The sequence below is a fragment of the Numenius arquata genome, chromosome 2, assembly GCF_964106895.1.
Source record: "Numenius arquata chromosome 2, bNumArq3.hap1.1, whole genome shotgun sequence".
NCBI lineage: Eukaryota > Metazoa > Chordata > Aves > Charadriiformes > Scolopacidae > Numenius > Numenius arquata.
Genome location: NC_133577.1, coordinates 105,137,761 through 105,156,722, shown reverse-complemented (window position 1 = coordinate 105,156,722; position 18,962 = coordinate 105,137,761). Strand labels below are relative to the sequence as shown.

Genomic DNA, 18,962 nt, shown 5'->3' with positions numbered 1-18,962 from the left:
CACACATCTTTTTAGACAAAATCACTTGCTGACAGTGTAAGTCTAACTGAAAAACATCTTGCTTTTATGCAACTGAGTATGTGGCATCTGGTACTTACTGGGCGGCTCCTTCCCTGAGAAGATTGTCATTATTAAGCAGCAACCGAACATCTGAAAGGAGATATTTACAACATAAAAGTACAGTTAACTCAGAAACTTGTTTCAGTCACGTAACAAATGTCAACAGACTGTACAAAACAGAAAACCCAAACCACCCATAGAGATTACTAAGTAGGAAATGTATTGCTTCATATTTCACAATTTTGACTGAAGAAAATGAGAACAGTAGTATGGAAATGGATCCCTTCCAAGACAATCTGGTAAACAGATAAGCCATATTCTGTGTGACAACCCTAGGAATCCATCAAACTAGTTTTTAAAGAATTTCTGAATGAGAACAGCACAGGACTCAAATGAGTTCACTTTTAAGATGTAAACTAAGAAATCCCTCACACTGTACTAATGGTAGTGGTTACGGTATTTTAATGAGACTAATATGATATGTGTTTCACTTAATTTTTTTTTTTTAAGCCTTACTATTTTTGCTCTCATTCCTTAATGACACTTAGTAGTCAGAGCACAATATATCACAATATCATTTCTTCTATCATCATACAAGGAACATATAAACATAGAATAAAGCCAATACTCTTCTCAGAATGACTTCATATTTACTATGCAGCAAATTCCTATTTAGGTACTTGACTTATTGGCTTGTTATTTACTAAGCACTATTTTAATACCAATTTAATGCACTGATCATTAACTAACTGATCATTAGTCTCGCTATAACATTCTAAACTCTTTTAAAGATTCCCAAGGTATCATGCAAGTGAAAAAAAAAATTGGGAATATATTTGAAATATTTTTTCTTTAAAAAACCAACCTCAAAAAAAAAAAAAAAAACCACAACCAAAAACCCACACCAAAAAACTAACCCCAAACCAAAACACAAAAGAGAACACTCCAAATGAAAAAAAACAACAAACCAAAACCCAGAAACTCAAAAAAGCCATGACAAACCAAACTAACAGAATCACAATTTACAGAATTGGAATTTAAATCTTTCTCTTTTTTTGAAGATGTCAGTCGGAATCTCATTGAACACTGTATTGAGCAGGTAGTTGCAACTATGAACTAGCTTAACAAAGTTTATAGCAGTACTGCTATAAGAAATGGTATTAACCTTCAGGGAGGTGGGTTAACGAGCAGCTCACCAACAGTTCATTTCACAAATGCAGTACAAGCTAAGCTTAAATAATAATCAGTGAGTCACAGTTTAACTGAAGAACAAGGCACTTCTAAAAACTTTACATTCTTTAACAAATTTAAGCTCTCTCCAGCCTGACAAAAACTAAAAGTTTAGTATACTAAACTTACTTAAGTAACATCAGAGATACTTGTAAGCTACAGCTACAAGACATATGCCTTCTTATATGATATGTATGCCCACATATCTTGATGCAAGACAAACATAATTTTTAAAGAAAAACATCTTGGGCAAAATTCAGGCAACAACAGTTGAGAGAAGCTAATTTCAAGTTTACTTTCAGTTTACCAATACACTCAGTAAAATCAGTGTGCCCAGAATTTAAGGGTTAAAAATGTTCGGAGAAGATTAATATTCTTTCCACAACTGGCATTAAGCAGTAGTCCTTTGTATATTCAAAGTTAAGTATTTGCAATGATATTCCTTCTTTAAGAAAAAAAAAAGACAAACAACCAACCATACCAAAATATTTTCATTTCAGCTCATTTCTGTTGAAAAATGTACTTGCCTATCAAAGACCGAAAAAAGGAAGAGTACCTGTGTGTTCTAAATGAAAACCCTAGCAACTGTTAATTCATGACTAATTAAAAACAGAAAGAAAGCTCATTCTCACATCACAAAGACAAGTGGTACTTTCCTCCTTTTTCATTTAAACACCAAGCTGTCTTGTGACTGCAAAGCTTTTTATGCCAAGCTACAAAACCAGCTCTTACAGCAAATGAGCTGCTACAATATAAGCTATATGAAATTCAGGACAGCAATTCAAAATCAGTATTTTGAATATAGATGCCTTAAATGAAAGGACAGAGCAGTCAGATACTCACCATTGAACACCTCATTGAATTCCCCAGGAGGAGCATGGATTATGAATTTTGCTGCTATACGCACCTTAAATACAAAAACAATTATGTGGTTGTATATACTTGTATTCATTCCTATTCAAACCAACCATGCATTGTATGGCTTTAATACCCAGACATGGAATTGTACGACTCCCACTGTTTCATATACTTGTTCATATTATTTAAACTCCTCTATCTTTGTTAGAAACACAGAATATAAAGCTCCACCTCTTCAAAGAGAATAGAGGAGATTATATGTGACGGAAGCAGAGAAACTGAGTCTGTCACGTTTTATATTAATCTTTTTCCTTCTGCCAATAATACAACAAATAAGATCAGTAATATATTCACAATGTATTTCAACTTTCAGTCCATGGATGCCCAGGAATCAACACACATTCCAAGAGAGGCAAAAACCATGAAGATATATTTTCTCTTCAAAGCATCTCCTCTCATTTTACTACACATCCTATGGTTCTAAACTTTCCAAAAGGCCCTGAGCTAGACAGTAATCAATAGATTACATAAGCTTAAAAACGCTCATGTAGACACTAAATCATACAATTTCACCTGCATCTACCTGTAAGGCCTCTTAGTACCACAGTATCAGCAGATAAAATTTAAAGAAGCACCTTGAAGACTTCTTTAATGCAAGTCCTTAAGCAACTGCCTTCAGCCACAACTTCTTGCAGACAAAACAAAGCATAAGCCAGTACTTCCATTAAAAGTAGGCACACCTGCCCTGCCTTTCTCCCTCCTGCTTGCACAAGCACTTGTACAACTGCACAGTGAGCGAATTTAGAAAAGTTATTTTTCTATTTTTTCAGACCGGTTCCACGAAATAGTTCACTGCACAGCTCCAGACACATCTGCTTGCAAAAGGAACATAAAAAAGCTTTTTTTTTTTTTTCCTCGGGGGTGGGGGGAGGGATGTGAAGCAACCTTTCAACTATTACCTTACTTGCAGAATGTCACTCAGCAGACTTGTATTCATTCATTTTTCTTTCCCCCTTAAAACTGTTAAGGGCACCCATTATAAAAATAAATAAATAAATGTCAGTTTCCTAACTTAACCTGACAAAAGTTCCTATCCTTCACACTTCACAGTTATCCCAGTTCAGGAGACATTCAAAGCTCTCTCGCATCCACGATGTCATTATTCAAATACAGGTTACTACCTGAACCATAGTTCCCCATTTCTAACACCTCCAGTTATATTTCTATGGAAAAGAGTCGGGAGACTCATTGTCTGCACTCTCTGGGCTTCTTGTTTGAAATTAAGATGTTCCAGAAGCACATACTCCATTAACAAATAGCTAAAAATAACCCAAGAATGCTTTACATTTACACATTTAGATATTTTTGAAACAATAGAAGAACTATCTGAGCATGCTAGAGCTCTTGAACTGACTTGTAAATAGCTTTTATAATCAAGGGTAGCAATACAGCCAGTGCTTGGGCCCCTGGTTCTTGACAAGGTCCAGAAAATGGTCTCCAGGAGAGGTGGTTCAAGCTTAAGAGTGTCCTGAGAGGGTGCTTAGTTGCCTCATTAGCAGTGTTCAAACCTCAATGAGATCTCAAATGACTAGCCCAGGCAGTTCTCTGCTCACTAGCTGTCAGCACACAGCCACTCAGAGCTGGCTAATGGAAATGAAAGGTTATCAGTCCCCAACTTTCTAAACCAAATGCTACATTCTGGATTGAAGACGGCCTTTATCTGCTGCCTCACATAACTTAAATCAGAACTGCTTTTTCCATATAAACATAAATTTGCATTTTACTGAGGTAAATGCGATAGAGTTTACTCTTCTCAAGAGACAGAGAGGCAAGAGCCTCTTCTTTCTTCTATGGCAGCTTACTAAAGCACTTGCCCAGATAAGAAGAAAGCATGACTTGGATTGTATCCTTCGACCCAATGGAATGTAAACTCATCTGCATTAGCCAGATTACCCTAACCACCAGCCTGCACACTTTTCTAGAGTGAGGACATACTCCATACCTCTCCTGCTGAAATCAGGGCACTCCGTACACAGTGTACACAAGCTTAATGCTCAATCCAAAGAAACCTGAAGGGCGTGAAATATAGCTAACCTACAGTACTACTGAACCACTCATGAAGGAGAAGGGCAAGACAGGCTCCAAGGCTCTATATTACCAGGACATTTTATCAAATGACCAATTAAGAGATTCTAGAATCAGACTGGAATTTAGTCAGATACCTGCTCTTAAGTATGAGGCCTATCAGACTGACTCCCAGCTCAAGATCAGATGAAGGGACACTGTTTCTTGGGTGTTTGACTTCAGGACATGAACAGTACTACTTACCCCTGCCAAGGCAGAGTTAGCTCTGGGCAAGCAGAGAAACAAGACTTAGAGACATTTTGAGTTCCAAAATAAATGATCCTTCAGTTTTGGGCTGGGCAGCAGCTAAATGAGCAAAATTAAGCAAAACTTGGGGGCCCAAACTGCACTCTGACCATGTGCTTTGAACTGGTAATATCTGTAAGGTGAGATACTAAGTCCGTACTAAAACTGGAATAATACCTCACTTCCAGCAGTTTTGGTAATGTAAAACTGGTTTTGCTTCTTTTTTCACTACCACTAATAACTATTCTTATCAGTCAAATTAGCTATAGTATAAGTAACATCCATTCAGAGGTATTCCATAGTAACAGATGTTTCCTCAGGACAGACCAAGCTAAACATTACTTTTAATGAACATTTTATTAGTAAATTCAGTTCCTCAATGAGAATTTTTTAAATGTGGTAATTCATCATAGATGACACTTTTTATAGGACAGATTAACACAATCATGCAAATTTGCAATGAACATCTCATCAAGAAGTATAAAGCATATTCATGCTTACAGAAGCAAAAAACCTAATGTATCTTCAGAAGTTAAGTCTGTCAGCCAAGACACACCCTGCACTTTGCCAACCTGCCTTTGTGAAGCCCATTTAAAACCAATCCACTTTTCTTCAGCAGTTAAACCAAATTTACTTATCTGTGGAGATGAGTATCTGAAGGAGCCGTATTTCCTCAACTCATACATAGAAGCAGCCCGTATAAAAGAATTAAATCCAGTAGTCTCACTTAACACATAAGAACTGAAAAGCACTTATGGCTACTTTATTGCCACGGAGTTTTTCCAGAAATAAATGCTCTAAAGGAGGTTCTTTTTTTCCAAAGCCAGACTGATACTGAAGTATAAAGCAATACACCTTCGTGAGCCACAATGAGATGAAAATCCCCCCCTTTAGGCAGTAAAAAGCCACAGGCTCTTCTATCACTTGAGGAAGCACAATTTAAACAAAGGGAAAGACCATACAAAATGTGGCCTTTATGGGCAAATAAAGAAAAAAATGTTTAAAAATGCACATAAAGCAAGAGGCACATTTCTTGTAATACAAAGCAATAGGCAAAAAACTAAACTGCAGTATAACCCAGTTCAGACAGGAAGCTATTTTTGCCGAAAACCGTTTAACAAACACTTCAATTAGATGCATTACAGTTGAAACCAATGCTGGTTATTCAACACATTGAGAATTTTAAAAATTGATTAGAACCTATTTGAACAAGTCAAAACAGAAACAACATAACATTTTAGAAGTCTAAATGACAAAACTTTTTCCATTCAAGAGAACTGCACTTTCACACACAGTAGAAGAACCTTAAGCACGTAACAGCAATTAACAAAAAAATTAGGTTACAGTTGAGAGTTCCTTTAGAAAACTCAAAAGCCAAGACTGGGAAAACACCTAAGTTTCTCCATTTATTACTCTAGTTACTCCCAAAACACCACCTAGAGTTTAAGACAGTGTTTTATTGATGTAGTTTCCAAGATTAGATTTACAGTCACTGTTTTCAGTTAAATGTCTGAAGAGTGGCTTGCAAGAAACTATAAGCTTCAGAGTTCACTAATCCAGAACATCTGATCACCAATGGTTCACAAAGAATGCACAAAACCAATCTAAATGCATTTTCATGAAATGTGACTTCATGCAGGTTTGAGCATTAACTTGGACAAATCATACAGAGGCTGAGAGGAGGTTAAAAAAAATAATAATGATAAAACAACCAAAAACCCCAAACTTCTGAAACATTAAGAAGGGAAGCGTACCCCACTGCAGGTCTTCTCTTTATCCAATTTTCACATATACGCCAGTTAGAGTCATCAATCTTCACTTAAATGGAAGTCTGACATCAGTAGGCAAGAGCAAGCGAGATTTACTTTCTCAATTGAAGCCAAATGCTACCCACCACATTATAAAATCAAAAATCTTGTAACTAAAGTAAACTATTTCAGTTAAGGTAAAAATTCAGACTCAGAAGCTTAGCAAAAGAGAAGAGGACAGGTTTGTTTTATGTGATGAGCATGGATATTAGGCATAATAATGCCTAATTCTTCATTCTGCTGGAGACTAAAACAATTAGTCTGTCAACAGATGCCTACACTCAGTTATGACAGTATTTGCAGTTTTCAGATTACACAAACACAGAGGTAGCAATGTAGAGAATGGCACAGTTATGCTAGATCTGCCTTGTTTTCATGCTTTTGCTTTTATTTCACAATCTAATTTCTCTCAAGGCATGACATTCATCAGATACATAAAGAAATCCTACTTCCCTACGTTTTCCAGACTGAGCCATTCTGAAGTTTGTTTTATTTTAAAGAAGTTATACGCACTGACTTCAAATGCCCCCAAACCACTCTTCCTGTTCCTGGCACATCGGAACTGACACTGGTTGAAAAAGCCCGACCTTCTGCACTGTATGTGCCTATATATGGTCATGAATATGTGCTCACAGAAGTGCAGGGGCTCTCACAACAGCTCTGCTAAGATATGCTCATTCCTGATAATCAGCTAAAGTACACCTAACAATAATAGAGACATTAAAACTGCAGTTAGCTTTTCTGCTCCGCCTCTCACGCTCCTCTCCCCCCCCTTCCCTTTTTCTTTTACCCTTTTTAACTTAACTGAAATACAGCTGTATTTGCCAAGCACCCTGACAGCTCCCTCCTTCGATCAACAGCCATGCTGGGCAGGAAAAAGGTGCTGGTAAGCAAGATGCTAAGAAACCACATATTTTGCCCTTACTCTTTTCTACACATCACTTAATTCAAGTTCAGCTGTGAACTCCTTGCAGCAGGGAGACCCACCCTTCCTCTACACTCATAACAAGTTAACATTTACTGCTCCAGAGCAACAAAAATTAAATAGTGAAGCAGATATTAAAAGGTCTTTTTACCTAAGACCTGCATGAAAATGTGGAGTGGGGAAGGTAACAGAAGACCTCCACAATACATTTCCACTCAAAGACAACCTTGTTGCTAATCACAGGGAAAAAAAATAAAATAAAGAGCTTCCAGCAGTTACTGTTATCAGTGATTATAGAAAGTGTTACAGCAGGACCAAAGCATTGTGTATCATGCATTTATATTCTGGATTCCTGAGAGCACCCTTGCTTCCTTATAAAACGAAACAAATCTCCCACTCACAGGAACATGTTTGGCAAAAAGGTGGACGAGATATCACACTGGGGAGAAGGGAACTCTTTGGTTCTGCTCTAGGAACAGTAAAGAGTCCAGAGAACCCTATTCCCACCGTCACACCTTCTGCCATAGTTGTTGGTTCAGAAAGCCTTTCTGCAGGCAATGAAACAAATAGCTTTGTCTTGACCCACTGAACTGTATTTACAGGTAGTTACAGGGGTTTCTTATAATTAGCCCATAGTTACAGAAATATTAACACAGTTAAGCTGATTCAAACTAGGTTAAGTTCCAATTCTCTCAAGACCCGTAATTCACACTCACAATAACATGCAAGTCATTCAGGAATTCTACTTGTACTACCTGGAGTGATACTGAATAAAACTGGACAAGCCTTTTGTCGAGTTCCGAGTTTTATTCAAACGCGTGCTTTGAGTTCAGCTGACCTGTTATTTTTGAATACGCAGCTTTACTTCCTAATGATCAAAAAATCTGCTCTGACATCTTCTACTAGTCAAAATTAATTTTGCATTGACACATGTAGCACATCAAGGAACACAGTCTAAGGTCAATGCCTATAAATACTTAAAGGGTGGGTGTCAAGAGGAAGGGGCCAGCCTTTTTTCAGTGGAGCCCAGTGACAGGACAAGAGGTAATGAGCACAAACTTGAACATAGGAAGTTCCATCTAAATGTAAGGAGGAACTTCTTTACTTTGAGGGTGGCAGAACACTGGTACAGGCTGCCCAGAGAGGTGGAGTCTCCGTCTCTGGAGACATTAAAAACACACCCGGACATGTTCCTGTGCAACCTGCCCTAGGTGGACCTGCTTTGGCAGGGGGGTTGGACTAGATGATCTCAGAGGCCCCTTCCAACTCTGTATCATTCTGTGATAAGGTTCAATCTCTTGCAAGATACAATGCCTGATGATCTGTCAGCGCTGAAAACATCAACATAGTTTTTGAGTTTGCAAACCCTTCAATTAAAAAAAAAAACCAAACAAAAAACAACAAATGTAGCTGGCTTCTCCTTTGGACAGGTAAATACTTGGTATTACTGCTCCAACTGCTCATTAAATTTTTAGGTTACATACTTCCCAGGATGTTACACCAGCAATTACAATACATCTTTAAAAAAAGAGCTAGGAGTGTTTCCTAATTGGCATAAACTGACCTAATACCATGCTTCTGCTGCCACCAAAATGACTAATCTCCCTGCTTCTTCCCAAATAAACCCCGTGATCCATTTTTACAAACTCCTTTGTATTACTACTGTTCATCTATTTATGCAAGCATCCAGAGAAACAAATTGATCTAGCTAAAGGATAGCTTTAGAAGGTGGCAAGAACATAGCAACCAATTCACTTATCAAGCGAGCTTTAAATAATCATTGCTTCTTGCTGCCAGCAGTTTAGTGAGGTAAATAAGCCTTCAAAAGGCTAGACAAGCACTGAGAACATATATGTGAGAAAGGGGCTACCCCATGTCAGCAGCAAACTGTCTTCTCAGCATCTCACAAAACATCCATGCCCATGGGTAAAATTTCAAATAGTGAAGCAGCATCACGAAACATGCAGCATCTCACACAAACATAGAGCAAAGGCAGTGACTCTGGTAGAGATGGAATGAACATAAAAAGCAGTGTTGCAACTTCAGCTTTCCTGCCAAGCTCAACTGAAAAATGCACTGTAGCACATTCAATTCACTTCTGCTTCTGAGAGAGCAGAGGAAGAAAACGCTGCAAAAATGTGGTTCTGTGGCACAGGAAAGGAGGGGCGCATTCCCTGCCTATGGCTTTGACCGAACAGACATTTCCTTCATAGTAATGCCTGAAGCTGCATTGCTTCTGTAGAACGTGTTTCCCCCAATTATTTTTAATATACAAATATTTAAGAGTATGTAATAGTACCAGCACTTAATAATGGTGCAAATCTTACACAGCATAAGGTATTCTAGCTGCATTCTTTCTACCTGAAGAACTGACTTGGATAATGAAATTTATTTTCAGAAAAATAACCATTTTGAAAGGTGCTGATTGTTTCACTGTGGGGCGTTTCAGCAGCAGAGTATCTAAATATTATAGAAGTCTCCATCTTAAAATTGCTTTACGCACCACATCATATTAAGATGAAGGATTCAAAAAAAACCCAAACAAACCCAAACCAGGACTTATGAAAGTCACTGTATAAGGTACAGATAGCAAAGAGGAATATGAAAGCAATGTATGTTACTTGGATAATACACAGGACTAACTGGAAGAAAATTAGAGAAGATAAATCTCCCCCATGTCATTTTGCAGCTACTTTTATTACTGCTGACTGTATCTAATTGAACACCTTTTTATGCCATGCACTTCCTATATTTAAATTCAGAAACATATTAAAAGAATTGTACTGGTCTCAAATTAGTGAAACAAGTTACGTTTTGTTAGTAGATGTTACAGGATCAAGATCAACCTGAAACTTTGGCTTCCACTATCACCATCAACTACTGAAAGCTCTGAACTGAAAAAATTTGCTTGTAATTATAATACAGAAAGTAGAATACATTATATTATTTTTCCCCACATCTGTATTTCTCTGAAAGCCTATGTCTTCTTAGTAGTTGGCTGGAAAACAAATAAGCCAAGAAAACCACACACATGCAAAAGTGATTCTAAAATTACCGATAGCGGTACATGTCTCAAATTTGTCATACAGAACATTCTTCCTGCACCATCTTTACTGCAAGTTTTTATCTTTAATATAGTAGTCCTTTTTTCAGCTATGTACATGAAAGCTCATAATATGAGCAACCAAGGGAAAAAAAAAAAAGGTTAAGAACATCTCAGTTTCACAGCTTAGACAAGAGCTGCTTTCAGTAACTTCCAAAGGGCCCTCTGAGAAAAAATAGCAAAGAAAAAAAAAGAAGAAAAAACAAAAAAGAAAAAAGAATGAATAGGAGGTGTGTCAAAGCGGCATTAAATTGCAGTCTCAGGAGAGTATCCAGCAGGTGCTTTAAAATATTAGCATCTCAAACTATATCATTCTTTGATACTTCCTATCTCATTGTAGGGTCAAGCCCCAACATATGTAATCAACTCAAGAAACAAAATATTGTTTGGGGAAACATGCTAGAGGCTAGCACTCTCTTTGCTAAATAGAAATCTCATTCGATTTGACAAAGGTCTAATGCAGTCATTGGTCTGATGTAAATTTATGAGTAAATCTTACCCATAAAACCTTCAGAAGCTGAGCAATTGCATACTTTGCTTATGGACCAGATAGACAACAGATAATAAGCATAAAAAAAAAAAATCTCAGAATTTCCTTGCAAAAGTCACTCATTGAAAACTGAAAAAGTAGTAACATTTTACATTTAGTCAAAAGCAAAAGCATTAAACTGTGTTTGAGAAGTAAAAGCTGTAAGAAAAGGCTAAGACTTCGCAAAGAAAGAAACTGATGGCATCATCTCCCACATACAGAATGAAGACGTTCTGTCAGCCCCACACACGCGCTCCCTAGTTGCAGCAATGAGATCTCTCTCTCAGCAGTCTTTACAGATCCGTATCTACTATAACCTAAAAAGCACTTGGTTCATACCTGCAAAGCATTCTTCCAACACAAAGCCTACATTTTTCAAGTGATCCTTCCTACTACTCCAAGATCATTATTTATAGATACTCCAAGGACATCAAGCCTGGATTCAATAGCAGCAGGGAGGGAAAAGGAAGAGTATCAGAACTTGCTCTATGAAAAATGCCTTTATTAAAAGGTCACAGAATAAGGTCCCACCTTAACTGTATGCCTCCCAATTTCAATGTCCTAAAATTCCCTCTCAAAGTTACCTATTAAAGTTTTAATGCCTTCTGTCAAGTTAAGAAAGTATTCAAAATATTTTACATTTCAGAAGCTTTTTACTCAAAGATAAAAAAAAAAGTAATTTCCATATGCTGAAAAATCTGCATTCGTTTCCACAAAAGTGGTTCTAACTCCTTTATATCCTGCTTTCAGAAACTGAAAGTGAATGCCATACAGTGCTGCCTGAGAAAAATACACTGTTTTGCTAAATAATGCAGCTAAAATCCTTATCCTATTCCTCTTTGGGTGCCAAAATCAAAATCAACCAAAAGTGAAATCACAGCAGAACACAGTAGGTTGATGACTGTGTTGGTGGGCAACAGAATCCTATCTATCACAAATTATTGTCTGGTATCATTACTGGATTTGCCAATAATTTGTTTCGTAACACTTCTCTATTTTTGGTTCAATCAGTTTCTCTTATCTACCTAAAACTATGAAGTTTCCTGGGTTGCATGCTTCTTCTGCAACAGTTCTGCAAGAAAAAAGGTAGCAAGAATGGGGCTTTTGATGGTCCTGAGGTGCCACTGCATTATAAATACTCCACAACATGGTAAAAGTCATAATCCACAAGAAGTACCTAACTTCTTCAAACTACTACTAACAAAAGAATATATTAACTGCAGTTTTAGAAATTGCTGATCTTGTATTTAGAATAACAGGTATTCTTCTTCAAGCTTCAGATAATTATTTTTAGCCTGTCAAAAAAGCATATAATTTTGCTTTGCATAATAACTTTCTATGGAGGTCCACAGTGAAAAGACAACCAGCTTTGGACACAAGTTGCAACAATTAAATATTAGGAAAAGTTTCTGACCATGGGTGTAGTCAAACGTTGCAACAACATATCACCCAGAGAGCCTGTGGAGGCTCCATCCTTGGAGATGCAAAACTCAAAGTGCAAGTCCCTAAGCAAGCTGATCTAAGCTGGCCCACTTTGACCAAGCAGCATTTGAGTCACCTCCAGAAGTTTCTTCCAGCCTGTATGACTTTATAAATATAGTTACTATTTGCAGTCATACATTGTCATGGTAGGACATACATACAGTATATGGTAATTTTTTCAGACAGTGTTGAACACTTTGTAATTTCTCAAAGTGATTAAAATTTCTCTTTTGTCCCTCAATCTCAAGGGTATGATGGATTTTTTAAAAAATTAATTCCCAACTCAAGACCACACACTATATCATCCCAGGATATACACAAAAATCTTAATCTTGGAAGGACTGCTATATTCAGAATTGCATGTCAATCTGAGAAGAACTCCCAACTTCCTCATTCTTATTAAAGAATTTCCTCAAAATGTTACTAAGTGTAACCACTGAGTTTAACCTCACCTTTGTAAAAACAATTCCTTCCACACAATTTCTCTTACATTCACTTTTGGAAAAATGTTAACTTTCACAGCTTTGATAATGTAGTAAATTAAACAGAAGAGATGCTTAAACAGTAACTGAGTTATCTGACATTTAAGTATGAAAGGTTGAAAAACCTTTCATCAGAACCTGCTACAGCATTTCCAGTTCTATTCAGAATTTAAATATAAACAAGAACCCGAGAGCTCACAAGGTTCTCCTCCAAGACATGTTAGTAAAGTTGCACTTTTAAATATAAATCAAAATGTGTACTAATGAAGTACAAAGAAAGAACATTAATGACATCTGCAAAACTGTACTTTAAATTTACCTGATAGATTACAGTGAAATTATACCCAGAAAAGGCTATTCAAATCCTGCTTCTAATCCAACACATTCTGCTCCTTATCATCTGTAGTCTTCAAGTCCCATTCAGGGCAATTCTAAAAGTCAGAATTCAAGATTCTTCCAAAATTAATGATTTAGAGCACATGTATGCTTTAATACACGTAAAGATTTTTTAAAAGTAAGGGGTTTTTTGGTCAAAAAATTCTACAAATGCTTCCAAAGTAGTTTCAGAAAAAAGTTTTGTATTTGCATTAAGGAAACGCCTGAACCTCCCACATTGGTGGGCTTGTACCTGCAAGTCTGATCTGCTGTCAATGTATTACGTTTTAAAGACAAAGTTACACAAGAGCATGCATTTTACCGGCTTTGACTTTTCATCTCAAAGCACTAAGAAACAAGTTTATCCTTAAACAATCTGACAAAACTACACTGCGGTTTTGTTGGTGTAAGACACCCACCTTTATTAGATTTGTAGGGTTTGACACCTAATTTAAGATGTTACAAAGTTACCCAATGCAGCAGGAAATATCTGGGAGTTCGTTTTCACAAATGGGACTACTTCCTCATCAGAAGAGAAGTTTTGCTCTAATTACAGAAAGCTGACCTACTGTTCAGGAAGGTGGGGTTTAACAAGTGGAACTACTGAGACATAACCTTACTGAAAGAGATATGGTTCCTTTTTAAAAAATAATTGTTTGACAATTCCCACATTTATATGCTCAGCATTTTAAGGAATGCAAGAGCTGATTTTGCATTAAAAAAAAAAATAAATCGATCTGTTATCCTTTCCTACAAGGATTCTCCCCTTTCCTCCCTAAAGGCATCCAGATTTTCTCAGGCTTTATCCTGGTATCAACACAGCTATTTAACTCCTGTGCTTTGTAGAGAACAGGATTCACATTAAAAAAAAAAAAAAAAAAAATCCTACAGTAAACACACCCCTTTGAGTCACCAAAAATGGGACTGCAGAACACTGGTTTTATGATTTAAATACTTTTAGTCTTGTTTTGCATTTATGCTGTTGGTTCTTAATGAATATTTACATTAGTAAGTGCAACTTTTATAGTAAAATCAGTACCTTGCATTAATCATTGCCTATATTCATGTAGATAAATTGTAGCTTTTATAGTCACACTAATATCCTCATTAAAAACATTTTTAGATATGATTATTAGTTCAGCATAGCCACAGGTAGGAAAAAAATTTCTACCGAAATTGGAATAAAATTAAACTGCAAAAAACTGGTTACTAGATTTTAACAAACCTACTTCAAATATGCTGGATAAATTAATAGGTTTTGCATTCAAAACTTCATAAGTGAGGATGCATTACCCATAGGAAGGGCACAGAAGTGATGACTTCCCATTGCTATCTCCCTTAAGAGTGCAGGGCTTCAAGATTTACACCTCTCACACCTCGTTTTTATTTATAGACTGAAGCAAGCAAACTTACATTATTCCACCTATCTAAAAGCTTCTGAACTTTCAGTGACCTGTGTGAATAAAGCAACTACAAAACACTGTGTATCACAAAAGCTGCTTTGAGCACTGGAAAATCCCTGGTACTAGATGCTAAAGCCAGTAACTTTCACTGGCAATGGCCCAACTTCAGATGCTCAGATGTACACAAACCTTACACACTGTATTTACTACAAATAATTCTCAGATTTTTTTTTAAAAAAAGCTTTTTCAATTTTATCCTCACACTGCTAAAATGTGAATCTAAGAAATAAGTCTGGGTTCAAAACCTGTTACGCAATCTTGCATATTGAAATCAAGTCTTCTGGCAACTGGCTCTTCTCCTTCCTTGGTTTTAGAGCTTTTTTACCTGAACTGTAACTCTCTGTTTTGCCACTATTCCAATTCACGCCCTTTCTGTATTCTCAATTACACTAAACACTGCAAGTTTTAAATCTGAAATACGTTAGAGCTGCATACAACCATCTTAAACTGACTACTAGATAGTAACAGGAAGGTATAGCAGCTACAAATGGAATTACTTGCTGCCTTTGCAACACTTAAATTTACTGACTATACACAAAGACATGAATCAAAGACCTTTCAGAACTTGTCATATCACTACACCACTTGATCTCCTATTTACTTATGCTTTTACAGCATTATTAGGAGTCTGGTACAAAAAAGTTCTGTTATTTTGTTCACCTTCTTTCCTCCTTGAATTCCAGCAGTTTTGATCAGTGTTCTAGTTATGCCTCTATTGAAATTACCTACAAAACTTCACCACCATCATCATCTGCATCAACCTTTAATATTAATCATCGGAAAAGAAGTATATAAAGGAGCAATGTGAGTTTTTTTTTCCTCTGTGAAATGAATATTTGTCTGCCTGCCTCTACTCCTACATTTATTTATAGTCTCAACTGGATGAGTGAGAAGGGTGTCCTTTTCAAATGTTACCCAGCTCATTTTTTTTAGCTTAGTAAAACTGAATGTTTGAAATACATTTAACTCGTGCTATCATTTTACAAATAAAATGTTACCAGAATTAAGATCTTAAGGCATCACAAGATCTGCATGGATATTTGCCTGCTTTTCCAAGAGTTTGCAGTGTTGCCTATCTTTGCTTTGTTAGCCAATAAAATATACTTGCAGGCTTGGAAAAATCCACTTAGACAGGGCAATCAATTTTATATGGGACTGAAGAGGATAAAGGAACCACTTTAAAATTACAATGGAAGAGTGCTCATTCTACTCACTTACACCAAGGCAGGAAGAGTCTGCACCCATTTTGGGAGAAAACTGGAATTAATGGACAGAAGAAAGTTTAGAACTTAACTCCATCAGTCACAAAGCCCAGGCAGTGCTTCTCAGATCATACAGATGCAAGATAAAACCGTCATTGTATCTTTTATTATTTGACAGGACAAGAGGCAGTTGACACAAAAGCCTCAGACAGCGGGTGTTGCCTGAGCATAAAGAAACACTTTTTTACTTCAACGGTAACCAAGCACTGGCACAGGTTGCTTACGGACGTTGTGGAGTCTCCATCCTTGGAGATTTCCACAAGCCATCTGCAGATAGCCCTGGACAGCCTGCTCTAGATGACCCTGCTTCAGCAGAGGGGTTGGACAAAATGACCTCCAGAGAACCCTTCCAACCTCAACCATTCAGTGATGCCAAGACAGTTTGTAATATTTTCAAACATACCCTCTAGGAACAACATACTGGATTAGAGTTACTTGTATTTTCTGTAAAGGGTTAAAAGACTCATGGATTACCACATATACTTCTTGATTACATTACTACTTGTACCAACAGAGAGGTGGCATTTGGATGTAAATTAAGTAGAGGAGGGCACAATCTTAAAGCCTCTTAGGAAAAAGATACTGAGATCCTGGCACTATGCATCTCTTGGCGTATCAGTGCCTCTCTAGTTCTGAAACGTGGTCCTGTTAACCTCAAACATGCAAAAATTCTGCCTTATTGTAATTGTTTAGACATTTCAGACATCCTCCTTCTAACTTCAAAGAAGTTTGAAATGTCATTTATTGATGTCTCCCACATTTAAGTCATCTCATAGCTTCCACAGCCACAAAAACCTACATTTTCAAAGTCGAAAATGAATAATACTGTGCATTACATAAAGACATGAGCCAGTGCACCAGCACCATGTACACAAAACACCACACCCTAGCTCTGAAACAGGCAGCTGCCATGAAGCTGGATCCAACAGAGGAAGACAAGGAGCACTGGTAACTGAAGTCTTTCAAGACACCCTCCTCGTTGTGAGATTTTTCTGGAAAAATCTGTCTTAAACCTAAGAAGTTTCCAACTGCCATAAAAAGAAATCACATGCTCATATCCTTAACACAGACCCTCTGCTCCTTGACTTTACACTTCCCCAATCACTGTCTCCTAATAGAAAGTAAAACCTCCTTCCTCATCCCCCACCCCTCTCCTCCCCCTCTCCCAAATCTCTTGTATCCTCTCTCCTCCCAGAGAGGAGCCTGTGGAGGTGAAAGGGGAGGCGGTGGCCTAGGCCGGCCCTGCTCTGGGGCCGGGGCGGCAGCACAGAGCCCCTCAGCAGGGAGGGCAGAGCCGGTGCCCCGGCGCGGCCGGCCGGCACGGGCAAGGCGCCTCGGAAACGGGAAGTGGAGGTGGGGGAAGGGGAGGGAAACTCCCTCCGCGTCCTTTCTGCCTCTCCCTGCCGCCCTCCGCCGCCCACCGGGCGGGGGCGGCGGCAAGCAGCGGCCGTGCTCGCCACCCCAGCGGCTCGGGGAGCCGGCTGAGCGGCCGCCGCCGCCTCCACCGGACACCGGGCCCCGCCTCCCCGCCGGGCCCGCACCCTACAAGGAGCGGTGGGAGATGCGCCGGGACCGAAGCGGCGACAGGGCCAGCCCTCCCCCCGGCCTCTCTGCCGACCCTCCTCCCACCCCCCTGACTGACAGGCCCGGCCGCGGGGCGACGGGAAAAACACTAACCACAGGGTGAGAGCCGAGCTCGCCCGGCAGCCTGCCGGCTCGGAGAGCCAGGGAAGAAAGGGCAGCCCGGCCCTGCCCGGCTTGGCGCGGCACCCCCACCCACCCACCCCTACCTTCTCCTCATCGGACAGCTGCTCCTCCAGGTCCGCCATCTTCCCGTCTGGCTCCGGCCGCCGCCGCCGCCCCCGTCTCCTCCCTCACAGGCAGGAAGGGCGGGGCCCCCCCCCGCTCGTCGCGCGGCGCCGCCTGTGCGCATGCGCGGGGCGGGGCGGGGGTCTCGCTGTGGGGCGGGGGAGAGGAAGGGGATTTGGGCAGCCGGGATTAAAAATTGCCATTTTTCAGATGTTCTGCCCGGCAGTGTGTGACTGAGTGCGGGTGTTGGGAGGCGGTGGAGATGAGCTGTGTGTGCGTGAGGGGGGTGAGGGCCGGCGGGGTTGTGTGGAGCAGCCCGCCGTGGACTGGAAGGGGTTTCAGAAAGGTGGGTTTGGTGCCAGCAGGAGGCTGAGGAAATGGGTTGTGTGAAATGGTTTGTACTGGGGGAGACTGGACGTGGAAAAGGTAGTGTGGTCAACGGGTGGAAGCAGGAAAATAAATAGATCGGAATTTTTTTTTTTACCACAAGAAAATGCGAAGAGTGTCTTCCAGTGGCCATGACATGGCTGGTACGCAGAGGGGAGTTTGAGATGGTGGCTTGCAAGGGTTGTCTGGGAGAAGATATAATACCAATTTTGAGGAAAACTGTAATAAAACATTCCTGCAGCTCAAACCATGTGGGTTTGAGGCCAGTGGGGTTCTGTTTCCTCTTCCAACTGTGACCCGGGGCGGGGAGATGCCCAGGGAGCCGTGCGAGGACAAGGCCGTACCTGCTGGCACTTACTGGGAATGCTTCCTCACGTCCTGGGAATGCTTCCTTGTTTCCAGCCAGCCATGTTGTGGGAGGTGGTCATCGACCCCAGTGACTGCGTTCTGATGAGGATTGCTGGTCTGTTCTTCAAGGGTCAGGTGGACAGTGGGAGGTTTTGTTTCCTTCCAAGAGCAAAGTCAGGCTGGGAAAATGGATAAGCAGGAGAAGCTGTTTTGATAATGATCTGTTCTGGCAACACTGAGATGGTCACAGGCTCCATTTTGCAGAAGGTGAAAAACTGCAGAGGCGTAAAAAGGAAAAGAGGAGCCATGACCTTTTTGAGAAATCCTTCCCGTTCCTTGATCAAAAGTGGAAAGAATATAGGAAATACTAGTGTTAGGCAAGTCGAGAACTTGGGTTTTGTGGAACACTGGGATAAAGTCTGAATAAAGCTGGGTGTCTGTAGGCTTAATCTTATTAATATGGGTGCCAAT

The 18,962-nt window shown here is 39.4% G+C and overlaps 1 protein-coding gene across 2 annotated transcripts in view; it reads right to left on the bottom strand.

Annotated features, from left to right (window-relative positions):
• CAPZA2 (capping actin protein of muscle Z-line subunit alpha 2) overlaps nt 1–17,836 on the bottom strand; it is a 34,252-nt gene extending 16,416 nt beyond the window's left edge. The window contains exons 1-3 of one of the 2 annotated variants that reach the window (XM_074168797.1): nt 17,738–17,836; nt 2,134–2,197; nt 99–150 (exon numbers count right to left, since the gene is read on the bottom strand). In XM_074168797.1, coding sequence (XP_074024898.1) covers nt 99–150; nt 2,134–2,197; nt 17,738–17,776 — 155 coding nt within the window. In that variant the 5' untranslated portion in view covers nt 17,777–17,836. Of the gene's footprint in view, nt 1–98; nt 151–2,133; nt 2,243–17,737 lie in introns of those variants that run through there. The other variant, XM_074168796.1, reaches the window with a different exon arrangement.
• Between the last annotated feature and the right edge of the window lie 1,126 nt (nt 17,837–18,962).